Here is a 13,397-nt window from a genome sequence, read left to right on the forward strand (position 1 = left end):
TGTGGGACCTTATATAGACAGGTGTGTGCCTTTCCAAATCATGTCCAATCAATTGAATTTACCACAGGTGGACTCCAGTCATGTTGTAGAAGTATCTCAAGGATGATCAATGGAAACAGGATGCACCTGAGCTCAATTTCGAGTCTCCTAGCAAAGGGTTTGAATACTTATGTAAATAAGGTATTTCCGTTTTTTATTTTTAATACATTTTCAAAAATGTCTATAAACCTGTTTTCACTTTGTCATTATGGGGTACTGTGTGTAGACTGCTGAGGAGTTTTTAAAATCAATTTAAGAATAAGGCTGTACCATAACAAAAATGTCTAGGAAGTCAAGGGGTCTGAATACTTTCCGAAGGCACTGTAACTAAGACTTTAGCCAGCTGTTTGGTGCACTATAGACCTGCCTGTCTGTTTGTGTCTACAGTCTGAAGGAGAAGAGCATGCTGGGGCGGTGTGTGGTGCGGACGGAGGTGGAGGAGAGGGACAAGGTGAGGGAGGAGCTGAGTGGGGTGAAGGCGTGGCTGGTGACTGCAGAAGACCTCCTGTCACAGCTGGAGCAGTGTCCCAACACACATAAGCTACATGTGGGTAACCCTCTGTCTCACAACACCTTAACATCACACAGTGTGGACAACACAATGCAGCATGCAGGAGTTAAGAGTGCCAGATTGAAAGGTTCCACAGTTGACGCATGGCATTTTGAGTCTTTGCTTTTATCATCCTCCTATGGAAGCATATGGTAGACTACAATTAGTGGAATTCATGACAAAATACTGTTTACTTGTCATTTTCAGTAATTTACTGTATTTTATGGAATTGTCCATATATTTTTTTTATATTTAGTGTGATGCTTATTAAGGTGGTTTTGGTTGTTTCAGTGTTCTTGACAAATGATAGCATAGCCTACTTTGAATGCTAATATATTTCATAGGGATAAGTGCATAGTGGAGATTTAAACAACCCCCTCCCCTCTGTACAGTGATGCATGCGTAACGGGCTTCTAATGAGTAGGTATTTCCCATCCCTGTACCCACAACACAATGCTGTGTCTGTGCTCTGCAAACAAACATGATCAACTCAGAGGAAACGTTTACAAAGACAATATCTCTTCCAAATTGCACGGTTCACATTTGTATCTAATTTGAAATTCATAGAGTTAATGATTTGAAGCTCAAGTTGAATTAAGTGTAAAGTCTCGTTGTGACTGTACTATATATTTCCCGATTCTATCATTCCACCATGAACTGTATGTGGCGGTTGGTTTTGAGTTTCACTGCTGAAAGGTTGTTGTAATGAAGGTCTTCAGTGAGACTGTTAGCTCAGTGAAAGAGTTCCCCAACAAAGTGCCACATTTGAATTTAACCGTTGGCTGGGCCCTCATCCCTTTAGCTAGCTTAGTTTTATCAACCTTCCCCGGAGCTTTGTCTTGGTACTCAGTGGATGAGAGGGGACCAGTGTTAGTGTTGTCTAAAGACCTGAGTCTTGTCCAACATTTTCTCTATGTCTCCCCACCCCCCTCTACTCAGAGAGGGTCTATGAAAGGGCTCTAAAGCCCCCCCATACCTGCCTCTTTTTGTTCCACCTTGTAAGTGGATCCTCTTGGTGCATCTGTCCCAGTCTCAGACCAGCACTGATGTCACCTCCCTGACACACACACACACACACACACACACACACACACACACACACACACACACACACACACACACACACACACACACACACACACACACACACACACACACACACACACACACACACACACACACACACACACACACACACACACACACACACACACACACACGCAGCTTCCTATGTGGCGTTGCCCTGGTCCCTGTCTCAGAGCCAGGTTGTGCTGTATTTCATCTGCATCACTGGTCGTGTTTTTCCTATCGTCGTTTGATTTTCATGTTCAGTCTGTGGACTAGGACTGTGAATAGCCTCTCATTAGCTGTGTGCTGCTAGGTGGGAGGTGAAGAGGGCTCATGCTGAGTAGCTTCAGGAATGAAAGACTTAATAAGGAAGCCTTTCTGAGCTAGTTAAACCAGCCCAGGAGAGAGAGGTGCGACATACTCGGCTGTACATTCTGTCTGGTAAGAGCTGGACCCTATGCAGGATGTGAATGAATCTATGAATGTGTATTAGCGTGTTTGTGACCTTGGAGACATAATGATGGCAGAGAGAGGGTATAGGCTGTAGAACAGTGGAGGCTGTTGAGGGGAGGACGGCTCATAATAATGGCTGGAACGCAGCGAATGGAATGGCATCAAACACATGGAAAGCCGTGTGTTTGGTGTATTTGATTCCATTCCACCTATTCTACACCAGCCATTACCACGAGCCGGTTCCTCCCCAATTAAGGTGCCACCAACCTCCTGTGCTGTAGAATGAGGCTCGCTGAACTTTGTTTTTCTCTCTCTCTCTCTCTCTCTCAATCTCTTGCTTTCTCTCTCTCTTATTCTCTCTCCATCTTTCTCTCTCTTTCCCTCCCTCTCTGTCTCTCCTCAGGAGGTTCACACCCAGCTGTGTACCCAGAAGGCAGTGCTGCAGCGCATCATGGACGGTCTGAGGATGAAGTACTCGGACATGTACACCCTGGTTCCCGTGGAGATAGAGGGACCGCTACAGGACGTGACACACTCACTGCAGGAAGTAGAGGAGAAGGTACAGTAGCTGAAACCTTTACCTGTGCTTGTAGCATTGTAATGTGGTCTATTTGTAAGGACCTCATTTGTAGATATTTTCTATGAATGTCAAGAACAAGTTACATTTATTTCCACTACTTGTGTCTGACTGTCTTACTGCCCCCCAGGTAGGGGATGTAATGGAGAAGAGCGGTCCCCTGCACAGACTGGGAGCCAAGGTGTCTGAGATCAAGGCTGGTCTGGGATCAGTGCAGGACAAACTGCAGCAGAGAAGCACCTCTCTTTCGGAGGCAGAAAGCACACAGAAGGTGAGTGATAAGATAGCAGATATGAGAACTGATCTAGGATCAGAGTTTACCAGGCTGATGTACATAGCAGAAAGAGACTGTGTTATCACGTGTGTGTGTGTGTGTGTGTGTGTGTGTGTGTGTGTGTGTGTGTGTGTGTGTGTGTGTGTGTGTGTGTGTGTGTGTGTGTGTGTGTGTGTGTGTGTGTGTGTGTGTGTGTGTGTGTGTGTGTGTGTGTGTGTAGCGTGTGTGGGACGAGCTGGACATGTGGCACTCCCGTGTGGCAGCGTTGGAGGTGGAGGTGCAGGATCTGGAACAGGCTGAGGAGGCCCAGGTCCTCACAGAGAGCCTGACGGAGGCCCAGCTGCTCCACTCACACATGGCCAAGCAGGCAGAGCAGAGGACCGCCTTCCTCAGCAAGGTGAGGAACTACAATTCCCTAAACCCCCCTGGTTACTCTGACACATGTTCAGTTAACCCCTTGGGTAGTGTTAGCCCCTGTGTTTGTGGACTAGGACTGTGAATAGTCCTAGTACAGTGTGTGATAGATCATATTTTTTTGATGACGTCAGAGTTGACTTTTATTTGTGGATGATGATATCATAGCATGTCTGATGTTATGATTTTTCTATATGATTTTATAGCTGATTTAATACTGACTATGTGTTTGTGTTGGTTGCAGATCAGCACATGGTTACAGGAGCATGATGAGATGATCAACAGCTCCAACAGTTGGCTAACTGAGGCTCAGTCTTGGCTCACTGCTCCCTGTACCTACACTACAGCCAAAGATTTGGCCAGCTACGTCCACGCACTACAGGTCAGTACAGCGCAACTCTTACCCAAAACTTTCCCTACACTCACCCAAGTCAAATGTACTACAATGAAGTGCACAACACAATTTGATTCATCACCGCATAACAAATGTTTAGGTTAGCCTATATTATCAGAATAATCATATGGTCTCCTGTAGATGTTACTGATCTCTATCCTTCTGTGTTATAGATGGTGCTGGATGACTCTCAGCAGATCCGCATCACTCTGCAGGGCTTTGTGTCCGTGCTGAAGGAGATCTCCCTGGTGTGTGACATCACAGCGCAGCAGGAGCAGCTGGCCGAGGCTGACCGCCTTGTGGCCACTGTGCAGCAGGGCTTTGTGGCTCCACTCTCCCAGCTAGACCATGCCGCCGCCGTGAGTCCACCTCTCTTTCTCCACTTCTCCTAATTTCTCTCTCTCTCTCTCTCTCTCTCTCTCTCTCTCTCTCTCTCTCTCTCTCTCTCTCTCTCTCTCTCAATTTAATTTAAAGGCTTTATTGGCATGGAAAACGTATGTTAACATTGCCAAAGCAAGTGAAGTAGATAATAAACAAAAGTGAAATAAACAATAAAAATGAACAGTGAACATTACACTCACAAAATTTCCAAAAGTATAAAGACATTTCAAATGTCATATTATGTGCAAATAGTTATAGTACAAAAAGGAGCAAAAATGAAATTAACATACATATTAATACATAAATATAGGTTGTATTTACAATGGTGTTTGTTCTTCACTGGTTGCCATTTTCTTGTGGCAATAGGTCACAAATATTTCTGCTGTGATGGCACACTGTGGTATTTCACCCAATAGATATGGGAGTTTATCAAAATTGGGTTTGTTTTCAAATTCTTTGTGGGTCTGTGTAATCTGAGGGAAATATGTGTCTCTAATATGGTCATACATTTGGCATGAGGTAAAAAGTGCAGCTCAGTTTCCACCACATTTTGTGGGCAGTGTGCACATAGCCTGTCTTCTCTTGAGAGCCAGGTCTGTCTACGGCGGCCTTTCTCAATAGCAAGGCTATGCTCACTGAGTCTGTACACAGTCAAAGCTTTCCTTAAGTTTGGGTCAGTCACAGTGGTCAGGTATTCTGCCACTGTGTACTCTCTGTTTAGGGCCAAATAATATTCTAGTTTGTTGTTTTTTTGTTAATTCTTTCCAATGTGTCAAGTAATGATTTGGTCTAATTGTGTTGCTGTCCTGGGTCTCTGTGAGGTCTGTTTGTGTTTGTGAACAGAGCCCCAGGACCAGCTTCCTTAGGGAACTCTTCTCCAAGTTTGTCTCTCTCTATAGGTGATGGGTTTGTTATGGAAGGTTTGGGAATCGCTTCCATTTAGGTGGTTGTAGAATTTAACAGCTCTTTTCTGGATTTTGATAATTAGCGGGTATTGGCCTAATTCTGCTTTGCATGCATTATTCTGTGTTTTACATTGTACACAGAGGATATTTTTGCAGAATTCTGCATTTTGTGAATTCTTGGTTGGTGAGCGGACCCCAGACCTCACAACCATAAAGGCCAATGGGTTCTATAACTGATTCAAGTATTTTTAGCCAGATCATTATTGGTATGTTGAATTTTATGTTCCTCTTAATGGCATAGAAGGCCCTTCTTGCCAAGAAGGCCCTTCTTGCCTTGTCTCTCAGATCGTTCACAGCTTTGTGGAAGTTGTGGTGCTGATGTTTAGGCCAAGGGATGTATAGTTTTTTGTGTGCTCTAGGGCAACGGTGTCTAGCTGGAATTTGTATTTGTGGTCCTGGCAACTGGACCTTTTTTGGAACACTGTTATTTTTCTCTTACTGAGATTTACTGTCAGGCCCCAGGTCTGACAGAATCTGTGCAGAAGATCTAGGTGCTGCTGTAGGCCCTCCTTGGTTGGGGACAGAACCGCCAGATCATCAGTAAACAGTAGACGTTTGACTTCAGATTCAAGTAGGGTGAGGCCGGGTGCTGCAGACTGATCTAGTGCCCTCGCCAATTCGTTGATATATATGTTGAAGAGGTTGGGGCTTAAGCTGCATCCCTGTCTTAAACCACTTCCCTGTGGAAAGAAATGTGTGTGTTTTTTTTGTGCCAATTATAACCTCATACTTAGCTCTGGCATCTTCTACATGGATTTTAGAATGTTGTATGTTTTTCCCCAACCCCACTTTCCTTCAATTTGTATAGCAGACTCTCATGCCAAATTGAGTCAAAAGCTTTTTTGAAATCAACAAGGCATGAGAATACTTTGCCTTTGTTTTGGTTTGTTTGTTTGTTAATTAGGGTGTGCAGGATAAATACGTGGTCTGTCGTATGGTAATTTGGTAAAAAATACAATTTGGCATTTGCTCAGTACATTGTTTTTATTGAGGAAATGTACAAGTCTGCTGTTATTGATAATGCACAAGATTTTCCAAAGTTTGCTGTAGACTCATATCCCAAGGTAGTTATTGGGGCCAAATTTGTCTGCACTTTTGTGGATTGGGGTGATCAGTCCTTGGTACCAAATATTGGGAAAGATGCCAGAGCTGTTCTTTGGTATAGGGCCAAAAATATTGAACAAGTGGTTTACCCATAAATCTCAGTTTTGGATAGATAACTCTTCATGTTGTTTGTTTATTAGTGTTTTACAATTTTCCCAGAAGTGGTTAGAGTCTATGGATTCTTCAATTACATTGATCTGATTTCTGACGTGCTGTTCTTTCTTTTTCTGTAGTGTTTTTCTGTATTGTTTTAGTGATTCACCATATTGATGGCGTAGGCTCAGGTTTTTTGGGTCTCTAAGTTTTTGGTTGGACAGGTTTCTTAATTTATTTCTTAGGTTTTTACATTCTTCATCAAACCATTTGTCATTGTTGTTAATCTTCTTTGGTTTTCTGTTTTAATTTTTTTTGATTTGATAGGGAAGCTGAGAGGTCAAATATACTGTTTAGGTTTTCTACTGCCAAGTTTACACCTTCACGAAGTTGTTTAAAAGGGATTGAATTTGTTGTTGCCTCATTTTTTGGGGGGTAGGTTTCCACACTATTTCCTTCCATCTATAGCATTTCTTAATATTATTCAGTTCCTTTGGTTTTGATGCCTCATGATTGAGTATATCTCTGTTCAAGTAAACTGTGATTTTGCTGTGATCTGATAGGGGTGTGGGCTGACTGTGAATGCTCTGAGAGACTCTTTCGGTCTCACTTTCTCTCTGTGCATTGCTCAATGTTCTTTTCTGATTGTGTAGGAGGTGGAAGCTATAGAGACGGAGGTGAAGATGATGGAGAAGGACGTCACTGAGATCAGGACGTTGTTATCGTCCCCTGACACTCTTCCCAGCCCCAGAGAGGAGAGCCTGAAGGTGAGCTGGGTGAAAGGAGTGTCTGGCATGTTTAGCCCTGGGACAGAGAGTGAGTGCTGATCTAGGATTAGTTTTGCCTTTCAGATCATAATGAATAACAAATGGGAAACCAGATTCTAGATCGTCAATCTTACTCTGAGACGCTTTATGAATACAGACCTTGGTCTCCCTCCTGTAACCCAGAGTGAGTCACTGTGTGTATATCCTTATACAGGTGTGTGTGGACAGGATCCAGTCTTTGGGTACGACCATAGCAGAGATCCAGAGCTGTAAGCCAGGCCTGTGTCTGCCAGAGAAGGCTGAGGAGACCCTCACTGTCTTTCAGAGAGTGGACCAGCTCCAACAGAAGCTAGAAGAGCTGGAGAAGGTGGCTCGGCAAATAAATGACTCCTCACTACACACAAACACACTTTCTCAAATGTACACTCAGGATGAATGTTTTCCTTTATTTCCCTTCATTTTCAGATGGTTCCAGGGGAGTTCATAGTGAAGAAACAGACACTCACTTTACCGCCAGTGAAGGTCCCTGCTCCTAGCCCAACTGTACCCACCTCTTCCACAGAGAATGTTTCTGTGCCCAGCTCAACATTACCAGCCACTGAGGAAGCAGACGTGAGATCCTTCCCTACAGCCACACCACTGCATGGGTCACCTCCACACTATAATGATCCTCAGGTTTTAGGCTGGGTTTCTGTATAAGCACTTTGTAATATGTAAAAATGGCTTTATAAATAAATGTGATTGATTGAACCTGACCAGGATATTCTGTTTTTGCAGGAGAATGGAGTGGAGCAGGGACAGATCCAGATAGTCCATGTAGAGGAAGACGTGCTGAAGTCTTCTCCTGAACAGAGACTCAGCTGGGGAACGGAGAAGAGTCGGGTAAAAACCAAGTCACCCATATGTAGACAGTCTGACATGTTGTTAGCATGTGTCTACCTGGTAGTATCTTGTACCTGTCTGTGCTGTCTATTATAGTTTAGAAGCCTTTGAAGTCTTACTCCCACTCAGCTGTCTCACCCCCACTCAGCTGTCTCACCCCCACTCAGCTGTCTCACCCCCACTCAGCTGTCTCCCCTTCACTCAGCTGTCTCCTCTTCACTCAGCTGTCTCCCCTTCACTCAGCTGTCTCCCCTTCAATCAGCTGTCTCCCCTTCACTCAGCTGTCTCCCCTTCAATCAGCTGTCTCCCCTTCACTCAGCTGTCTCCCCCTCACTCAGCTGTCTCCCCTTCACTCAGCTGTCTCCCCCTCACTCAGCTGTCTCCCCCTCACTCAGCTGTCTCCCCCTCACTCAGCTGTCTCACCCTCACTCAGCTGTCTCACCCTCATTCATCTGCCACCCGTCTTACCTCTAACCTGTCTCACCTCACTACTTTGTGTCAGCCGTAATCTGATTTATATTCTAAAAATGAGATGTGAGAGTAGATGACTTGTTCTAACATTACAGACACTGGTCAGGGGTAGGCAGGTCATGCTCCGTATGTCATGTGGCTTTTAATGGTACATTTGTAATGACTTAGTGCTTAGTTAGTTTGTAGTGCTTAATAAAGCAGGACATCAGTCTTCTAGTAGCATTGCATGCTTTTCATAACTCTTTGTTTTTCTACTATTCTTTCTTTTTAGAAGATGACCTCACTATTACATAGGGGGAGGGACATACCATATTCAAAGACAAAACGAACACCTAAGAAATTATGAATCATTTATTATAATATATAATGTATATAACATTAGTAGGGGATAGGGGTTGGGGGGATATATGTTTATAACATAGGGGATATAGGTTTATCAAAAGGAGAAAAGGTTTCAAAATAGGAGACAGACATGAAGCATCAAACCCATCATTAAAGGGCCTAATGTCAACATACAGTATATACAGTTGGAAGTTTACATACACTACTTGTTTTTCAACCACTCCACAAATTGCTTGCTAACAAAGTATAGTTTTGGCAAGTCGGTTAGGACATCTACTTTGTGCATGACAAGTAATTTTTCCAACAATTGTTTACAGACAGTGAAATAATCTGTCACAATTCCAGTGGGTGAGAAGTTTACATTCACAAAGTTGACTGTGCCTTTAAACAGCTTGGAAAATTCCAGAAAAGGATGTAATGGCTTTAGAAGCTTCTGATAGGCTAATTGACATCATTTGACTCAATTGGAGGTATACCTGTGGTTCTATTTCAAGGCCTACCTTCAAACTCAGTGCCTCTTTGCTTGACATCATGGAAAAATCTAAAGAAATCAGCCAAGACCTCAGAAAAATAATTGTAGACCTCCACAAGTCTGGTTCATCCTTGGAACCAATTTCCAAATGCCTGAAGGTAGCAAGTTAATCTGTACAAACCATTGTACGCAAGTATGAACACCATGGGACCACGCAGCCGTCATACCGCTCAGGAAGGAGACGCGTTCTGTCTCCTAGAGATGAACGTACTTTGATGCGAAAAGTGCAAATCAATACCAGAACAACAGCAAAATACCTTGTGAAGATACTGGAGGAAACAGGTACAAAAGTATCTATATACACAGTAAAACGAGTCCTATATATCGCCATAACCTGAAAGGCCGCTCAGCAAGGAAGAAGCCACGGCTCCAAATCCGCCATAAAAAAAGCCAGACTACGGTTTGCAAATGCACATGGGGACAAAGATCATACTTTTTGGAGAAATGTCCTCTGGTCTGATGACACAAAAATAGAACTGTTTGGCCAACATGACGATTGTTATGTTTGGAGGAAAAAAGGGGGTCTTGCAAGCCAAAGACCACCATCCCAACCGTGAAGCTCGGGGTGGCAGCATCATGTTATGGGGGTGCTTTGCTGCAGGAGAGTCTGGTGCACTTCACAAAATAGATGGCATCATGAAGGAAAATTGTGGATATATTGAAGCAACATCTCAAGGAAGTTAAAGCTTGGTCGCAAATGGGTCTTCAAAATGGACAATGACCCCAAGCATACTTCCAAAGTTGTGGCAAAATGGCTTAAGGACAGCAAAGTAATGGTTGGCATGGCCACCACAAAGCCCTGACCTCAATCTATAGAACATTTGTGGGCAGAACTGATAAAGCGTTTGCAAGCAAGGAGTCCTACAAACCTGACTCAGTTACACCACCTCTGTCAGGAGGAATGGGCCAAAATTCACCCAACTTATTGTGGGAAGCTTGTGGAACGCTCCCCAAAATGTTTGACCCAAGTTAAACAATTTAAAGACAATGCTACCAAATTCTAATTGAGTGTATGTAAACTTATGACCCACTGGGAATGTGATGAAATAAATCATTCTCTCTACTATTATTCTGACATTTCATATTCTTAACATAAAGTGGTGATCCTAACTGACCTAAGTCAGGGACTTTTTACAAGGATTAAATGTCAGGAATTGGGAAAAACTGAGTTTAAATGTATTTGGCTAAGGTGTATGTCAACTTCCTTCTTCAACTGTATGTATATATTGCCATGCATTCAGTTTACTGACATTAGCTAAATATTATAAAAGTGGGTGAACCTATAACCTGTGAAAGCAGTGGGACATCAATTTAAAGTGATCTGAGATATAGTCATATAACAACAAGATACAGTAAACTCCAAAAAGTTATAGAGATGAGGATATCCTAGATTCCAGGGAAGTTACTTAATATTCAGAGAGGGTGGATAGGAGTTTCTGAATAGATTGTGTATAAGAGCGAGACATAGAGACCCCCCCCCCTGCCTATGACACATGAGTCCCGTCCAGCCCACCACACATGACCCCTGACCTGCAATAAGGCGACCAATGTGAGTACAGTGAGTAAGTCTCAAAGACAGTGTCCATTCCTACAGTTTCTAGTATGGGTTTACGGTTCTGTAAAACTCAGCAGCCAACGATTCATGACATTGTTCCATGTGCCTTAATGCAACACACAACACTGACGCATGACTAACCCAATTATATTTAAATGTCTACCAAATAAGAGCATTGCTCTTTCTAATTCTCAATCTATCTTTGTCATACCCTCCTTTAAGAGTGCGCTTCTATTCCGGGACGTGCATGTGTTCCCATCATTCAGCTTGTTTGTATGTCTGTGCATGTGTCCTTGACTTGGCGTGGCAGGAGTCCAGGGGCGTGTCATGTCCTGTGGAGGAGGAAGAGGAAGGGTAGGAAAAAGAGGAGGGGAGAGGAGGCTCACTGTGGTGGCTGTCTGGGGCAGAGCTCCAGTGTCCTACTGGACCCTCTGACATCACTGCCCCTGGCCTTCCTGTGACATGCCCGTGGGTCACTCTGCCCCCTGTTTCACTGCAGCACTGGGAGGCACTATATCCAACCCTGCTTCCCTATAATCTTGTTCCCATGTTTCCTCTTCCTCCTCCTCTTCCTCCTTGCTGGTCTCACACACACTCTGGAAATGTGCTTGTCTGTGTTCAGTTTCTTTCCACATATTTTTACTTTGACAATAAAATCAGTATCTTCTCTATTAAATTTTTCCCAATTCTCTATGTTGCTATTTTGTTTTCAGGTGGGTCGTTGTTATTTAATGCCGTCCCCTCAAGTCTTCCTCTTTACTTTTCAGAATGTTGAGGGTACTGCCGCCGATGTGATTGATTACCTCTAGGGGGCGATGTGGTGCAATCTTTGCCAATGACCTTTTACCAAAACATCTATGAGAAGTTTTTAAAACGTTTTTTTGTTTTTACTCATATATCTGCACCTTATTTTAGAACCAGGGTGTTTCATAGTTTTGATGTTTTTTTGTTGTTGCCTATTATTTCATTGAAATGTTTGTGATTTGTTATTGACTGTCTCCACCGTGTTACTGTTCTGGTCAGGACCCTGAGGCTGCATCAGAAGGGAACCATGCTGCAGCTGAGGAAGAAGGGGGAAGCACAGCCATGGATCAGAGTCAGGACCCAACTGAACAGGTACCAGACACCTCCATCTATGGGAGTCAGACAATGGCACCTAACGGCACTGTATGATGTAACACGCATAACAACCCTCGTATGAAAGAACATGTAGAACATAACATTTACATATAACAGGACTGTTTTAGTGCCTTAATGAATGACTGTGTATGGTTTTCTCATGGATGATAACATAATAATGACTGATGCTGTATCTGAGTAGTGTCCACATTGTAACACTGCTCATGTCTCTTCAGGACCTCTCTGTAGTGGGTCTCTCGGTCGCCTCAGGAACAAGTGTGTCCGAAGCTTTATCAAAACCCGTGGGCACAGTCAGAACACAGTCTCTGTCTGAAAGCATGGTAAACACACCCCCCTCCATTCAACTCTCAAAATCCTCCAAGTCCCAATGTATTGTGTCCTAGACCTAGTCTGCAGTAGAACTCATTGTTTAGACTCCCTCTCTATCTCGATCTACGTTCGGTGCATTTACATGGCGGAAGAATCCCAGATGTTCTATCATACTGCAGTTTGATTCTCACAGGTTGCAGTATGAGTCTGAACATTCTGTTAACACATTGTCAGGAATTCGAATTCCGATTTTTATAGTTTTATATGTTTACGTGATAAATGACAACTAAGCATGCTATCCAGTGAACTGTCAGGGAGTAGGCTCATGTGAATCTGGTTCATCCCCGGTTACTGGTAGCTGGCAGACCACCTCTTTTACAACAAAGACAATTCCTCTAACTGGAAGGGAAAGAAAGGAGTTGATGATGTGGGGTGCGTTTTTAAAAAGGATACTATATTGTACTGCATGGGTCCTTTTTTGTTGTTTGATGATCAAAAAACGTACTTGATATTGATACGTTGATAATTATTTGGACTTTCCATAAAATCGTATACTGGTAACCACATTTGTGAATCCTGTTTTATAATGTATAATATACATTTATTAGACATTGTTGACCCTTAAGACTCTGAGTATAATTGCACATGCCTCGAAGCAATATGCATATCTGTTTAGTTTATTACTCTATGTGCTTGCTTACACACATATGCATTGTATTTCAATGAGTTATGATCGTTTTGCATAATATGCTGTTTACACACTATTCCACCACTGCCTGGAAGCAGGACGGCATGGAAAACTATATTCTTGGAATTAGTATTTTCCCATTTATACTTTAGATACAGTCCCAAGCAAGTACGTTTATAGTAAAGTACACACTACCAAGATGACTGTTGGCCATGAAAATGCACTGATTGAACTTAATTGATATTAATAGAGTACTTAGTCTTAATACTTCTGCATGTACTGTACTGTAGGATGTTCTTTTTCATTTTTCCTTTGTGAACAAATACAGCTGCTTCTTCTTATGTGGCAAAACTAAAGAAAAGAGAAATAAATCCAGCCAAATGATCTACTCCCCCCGTC

General features: G+C 43.0%; 1 protein-coding gene across 1 annotated transcript in view; it reads left to right on the forward strand.

The window, feature by feature from the left end:
* Positions 1–13,397, forward strand: part of syne2b (spectrin repeat containing, nuclear envelope 2b) — a 144,766-nt gene that overhangs the window by 71,009 nt on the left and 60,360 nt on the right. Inside the window, exons 69-80 of the mRNA XM_046308142.1 lie at positions 427–586; positions 2,514–2,669; positions 2,818–2,958; positions 3,182–3,358; positions 3,620–3,757; positions 3,943–4,128; positions 6,966–7,079; positions 7,294–7,446; positions 7,545–7,691; positions 7,857–7,961; positions 11,885–11,977; positions 12,217–12,321. Coding sequence (XP_046164098.1) covers positions 427–586; positions 2,514–2,669; positions 2,818–2,958; positions 3,182–3,358; positions 3,620–3,757; positions 3,943–4,128; positions 6,966–7,079; positions 7,294–7,446; positions 7,545–7,691; positions 7,857–7,961; positions 11,885–11,977; positions 12,217–12,321 — 1,675 coding nt within the window. The remainder of the gene's footprint in view (positions 1–426; positions 587–2,513; positions 2,670–2,817; positions 2,959–3,181; positions 3,359–3,619; positions 3,758–3,942; positions 4,129–6,965; positions 7,080–7,293; positions 7,447–7,544; positions 7,692–7,856; positions 7,962–11,884; positions 11,978–12,216; positions 12,322–13,397) is intronic.

This window comes from Oncorhynchus gorbuscha, linkage group LG17, assembly GCF_021184085.1.
Source record: "Oncorhynchus gorbuscha isolate QuinsamMale2020 ecotype Even-year linkage group LG17, OgorEven_v1.0, whole genome shotgun sequence".
Taxonomy (NCBI): domain Eukaryota; kingdom Metazoa; phylum Chordata; class Actinopteri; order Salmoniformes; family Salmonidae; genus Oncorhynchus; species Oncorhynchus gorbuscha.